The sequence below is a fragment of the Microtus pennsylvanicus genome, chromosome 6 (assembly GCF_037038515.1).
Source record: "Microtus pennsylvanicus isolate mMicPen1 chromosome 6, mMicPen1.hap1, whole genome shotgun sequence".
Classification (NCBI taxonomy): Eukaryota; Metazoa; Chordata; class Mammalia; order Rodentia; family Cricetidae; genus Microtus; species Microtus pennsylvanicus.
In genome coordinates, this window is record NC_134584.1 from 75744108 (window position 1) to 75749009 (window position 4902).

Genomic DNA, 4902 nt, shown 5'->3' on the forward strand with positions numbered 1-4902 from the left:
GTAAGCTGATACTTGTCCCAGCACTATGGCTGGACAGAAAAGTCGGACACACGGCCACCCCATTTTAAAGAAGCCTTCCAACTTCTGCAATCCACGTTATGCAACTTCATGTTCCACACAACATGGGGTCTTCACCAAGACGTCCCCTAATTTTTGAAGATCCTTATCGATGACCAGCTGTAAAGAAGTCCACGTACAGGGCAGAGGGGAGGAGAGGGGTGTGTGGAACAAGGCAAGAGAGAAGAAAATCAGTAAGACACTAGGGAAGGAGAGGAGTCTGCCCATAGGAAATTACAGTTCCAGCCAGGCAGCTGAGAAGAAAGAGATGAGCATGTAGGGCAGGGACAGGGGCCTTGGGCGAGCTGATCGGGAGAAACTCCCTGGAGAAGAGATATATAGGGTTCAGGGCATGGGTTCCCGGGAACAGAAGACCATGCCTCCCTAGGGGGTTCAAACCAACCCCTCCCCAGGATCCTCCTCCTCTTTCTGCTCTAACCAACCTCAGGCTGATCTGGAAGAATCTGCGTCCTTTTCTTCACAGCCTCCTGCCACCAGGGTCCACGCTGCCCTTCCCATGTTCCAGCAGTTCAGAAACTGTGGTAGTATTTTTATCCCAGTGAATGATTCTTTCACTTTGACAAAAATTACAGGACTTTTCTGGCTACTGTGAAAAGGTAACTAGGACTTGAGGGGGCTGTGGAACATCACCGCTGGACAAGGTGCTGGCATCCTTGGACGGCTTTGTGTCCAGTGGTGACATCCGGGGTCTAGATTGGGGGAACAGTCACTGTCATGGAGCTACAAGGTGTCAGCCAGTGTTATTGTGTACATTCTTGCTGAGTGAGGTGTCTGCAGAATCCTCATGGTCACCATGCAGGTTGTGAACAGCTCTCTGTGTCAGCGAGAGCTTCCCAGCTGTCAGGGAATCCAGGGTTCTTGTCTGAGGGGATTATTTGGATCAGTGGTTCTCAATATTCCTAATGCTGCAACCTTTTAATATGGTTCCTCATGTTGTGGAACCCCCCCAAAAAAAGAAACAGTTACCTTTGCTCCTGTTTCTGATCTTAGGTGAGCCTGTGAAAGGCTCTCGATCCCCAAAGAGGTTGAGACCCACAGGTTGAGAAGCACTGAAGTGATGAATTAGTTTGAGTCCTCTGAGTGTCTCTGTATGAAAGATGAGTTTCTGAAGCCTGGTCTTGATGGAATCCACCAATGAATTGGGCTTTCTTATGACTGCTGAGAATGCTGGCATTGGTCTTTCTGAATATGGGTGTTGTGTCAGCTTAGCAAATAGCAGTCTACTCCCTCGGCCACCGCTGAGCACAGCTTGCACACACAAGTCTCTGTGGCAGCCTACAGTGCCGAACTCTACTGGTATTGATGGCGCAATGGGTCAGCAGGTCATCCTGAGGAGGGCTTGACACGTGTCTCCCTGTGTCATGAATCTTTTGCCAGATACCCTAGGGCCTTTGAGATAGGAACTTGGTGCAGACAGATACCTATTCTAGCATTCACTTACTGAATTTGCCCATTCTGCTGACAAAACACTGTGGCCAAGGCCACTTAAGTGAGAAAGCATGTTACTTAGGGGTCCACAGTTGCAGAGGAGGACAGCACATAAACATCCTGATGGGAATCTAGCAATAGGTAGACAGTCATGGCATTGGAGCTGGCGGTGATAGCTGACACTGATTCTCAAGCAACAGGGAGAGAGAGAGAGAGAGAGAGAGAGAGAGAGAGAGAGAGAGAGAGAGATTAGAGATAATATATATGGAGTAGAGGAAGAGAGAGATTAGAGAGAGGGATATATATATGTATATACACATAAACAGACATATATATACATATATATATGTATATATATATATAGAAAGAAAGGGAGGGAGAAAGAGAGAGAGTTATTTGGAATGGGATTGGCTCTAGAATCCTTAAAGCTCTGTGACCCCCTACTGACACTTCCTCCTTCCAGGCCACACCTCCTGTTTCATATCCAAACATGTTCATCCATGGGGGCCATTCTCATTCAAACTAAGCCACATACTAACCAGGATGGGGAGAGGAAACTCTTGAGTAACATCGCCCTGAGCTCTGACTGCAGCTGTCCCCACCCTTCCGTTCTCCTTGCACTCTCAGAGAGCAGATGACACCACTGTCTCTCTTGAAACTTGCAAACCTGCACTTCCATTAAGATGTCTGGAAGACAGAAGAGACCCTTACACTCAGTTTTATCCACAACAAAGTTTCTTTTGTGGAACTCCTCGCCTAGAGGAGCCCTTTTTGCCTCTCTGCACCCAATTGGATGTTTGTGACCACCTCACACGGTCAGAATGGGCTAGATAGCCTCAGAAAAAGAACAAATAACAGGCACACCCCTCAATCCTCATTGGAAGACACAACATACAAAACCATCAGTGGTCTGCCTTATGTGACAATGGAAGCCTGACCACAGTGGCAGCCCGTCAACTAACCCATGCCACAGCCTCTCTGCCAACTTGCTGAAAGAGGTGGGGCATTCTGTGTTACTGTCTTCCTGCCCCTGACTATCAGACACAGTAGTCAATGTGAACATAAGTCCTGGACCAGCGCAGGGCACCATGGAGTTTAGGGAGTGCCCTGCCAATCAGCTCCTTGTGTTGGGAAAGCCATCTAAGCAAGCAAAGGGCGATTTTCTCGGTTTTCTCATGAGACTTTGGAAAGCAGGGGGATTAGTAAACTCTGTGTGACTCTGACATCATGATCTGTCTCCTGTCATGGAGAAGCTGAATGGGAGGCAGGTGGGCAGGTGGCCAGAGAATTCAGGCTGAGCACCATGGACGGTTAGAATGAGATACACATGTCTGGTCAGCTCTCCCCAAGCAAAGGCTGTCTAGCCAGGGCCAAGGTGAAAGAAATCTGTCCCTGACAGACAAGGTTACAGAATCCATTAGGGACACTATCCAGTAAAGCCAGGCCACTTCCTTTCAAAGACTTGAAGGAACCAGCCTCATGTGCCCTTCGGTCTTACCTCAGGAAAGCGTGTGGTCGCCTCTCTGCCCCTTTCAGACAGCAAATCCACACTGCTCATCTTCACACAAGTCGAGAAACCATGTGATTTGTTTGTTTTTTTTGGCCAAACTTCCTGATCCCCAGGCTGCTCACCATGGCAGGAAATGGACAACTTTTGTTGTCCTTAGCTTGCAGGTACTCATGAACACATTCAGCCACAAGCTTTTCTTGCTTCCCATCCAGAGCTCCAACAGGGGATTGACCACCACACAGGGTCAATTATTCATTTGTTCTGTTGACAACACTTGGCTTCTGAGAGATATCATAAGATGAGAATGTAGCCATGAAATTGCTCTCCTAGTGACAGGAGTAACTCACTCCAAGTGCTCGGTCTTCAAACGTGAGGGCGTGAGCTCAGAACCAGCTGCCACATAAAAGCCTTGAAGGCCAGTGTGAGCATATCATCCTACCTCTATGGAGGTGGAAGAGAGAAGTCCCCTTTTCATCCTTGTACAGGTGGTCTAGAGTTACTGACAAGTCACAGGTTTAAGGAGAGTGTCTCAGGAAGCAAGGTAAGTGCTCCAGAAGACACATATGAACCCACACACACACACACAAGTTGGGAGACATGAAGAAAAGGGAATAGAAAGAAACATGGGTGAAGGCTTCATCTTTCATAAATGATTGTTCTTATGTGCGGGATCTATTTCTCAACCTGCGTTAACTGTGATTTTGTCCACAGCATTCTAGTGAAAAGCCTTTTCCACGATGTCATGGTCATATGGAACCCACTGCTGTTTTTCATTTGATTTTGGCACATCAGGACTATGTTCTACTCTTAAAGAACATATGCCAGGCTCTTTCCATTCCCAGCGCAGCCATGGCTCCTGGTCCCAAGAAACATCTGAAGCGTGTAGCAGCTCCAAAGCATTGGATGCTGGATAAACTAACCGGCGTGTTTGCGCCTCGTCTACCCACTGGCCCTCACAAGCTGAGGGAATGTCTGCCTCTGATCATTTTCCTGAGGAACAGGCTTAAGTATGCCCTGACTGGCGATGAAGTGAAGAAGATCTGCATGCAGTGCTTCATTAAGATTGATGGCAAAGTCAGGACCGATATAACCTACCCTGATAGGTTTATAGATGTCATCAACATTGACAAGACTGGAGAGAACTTCCGTCTGATCTATAACACCAAGGGTCGCTTTGCCCTTCATCATATTACACCTGAGGAGGCCAAGTACAAGTTGTGCAAAGTGAGAAAGATCTTTGTGGGCACAAAAGGAATCCCACATCTGGTGACCCATGATGCTCGCACTATTCGCTACCCTGATCCCCTCATCAAGGTGAATGACACCATTCAGATTGATTTGGATACGGGTAAAATAACCGACTTCATCAAGTTTGACACTGGTAACCTGTGTATGGTGACTGGGGGTGCTAACTTGGGAAGAATTGGTGTGATCACCAACAGAGAGAGACATCCCGGCTCTTTTGATGTGGTCCATGTGAAAGATGCCAACGGCAACAGCTTTGCCACCCGGCTTTCCAACATTTTTGTTATTGGCAAGGGCAACAAACCATGGATTTCTCTTCCCCGAGGAAAAGGAATCCGCCTCACAGTTGCTGAAGAGAGAGACAAGAGGCTAGCGGCCACACAGAGCAGTGGGTGGACGGGTCTCTAAGAGACATGCTGGAGACGTTTTTGTACTCTTGAGAGACATGCTGGAGACGTATTTGTACTCTTGAGAGACATGCTGGAGACGTATTTGTACTCTTGAGAGACATGCTGGAGACGTATTTATACTCTTGTTAACAAGCCTTTCTAGGCAACGTGCTAGATTAAACAGCATGTATTTGTACTCTTGAGAGACATGCTGGAGACGTATTTGTACTCTTGAGAGACATGCTGGAGACG

The 4902-nt window shown here is 47.6% G+C and overlaps 1 protein-coding gene across 1 annotated transcript; it reads left to right on the forward strand.

The window, feature by feature from the left end:
* Nucleotides 1-3842: 3842 nt before the first annotated feature.
* Nucleotides 3843-4680, forward strand: LOC142852888 (small ribosomal subunit protein eS4, X isoform-like). The gene has a single exon (XM_075977880.1). The coding sequence runs from the start codon at nucleotides 3866-3868 to the stop codon at nucleotides 4667-4669; it is 804 nt and encodes a 267-aa protein (XP_075833995.1). The 5' UTR covers nucleotides 3843-3865; the 3' UTR covers nucleotides 4670-4680.
* The last annotated feature ends 222 nt before the right edge of the window (nucleotides 4681-4902 follow it).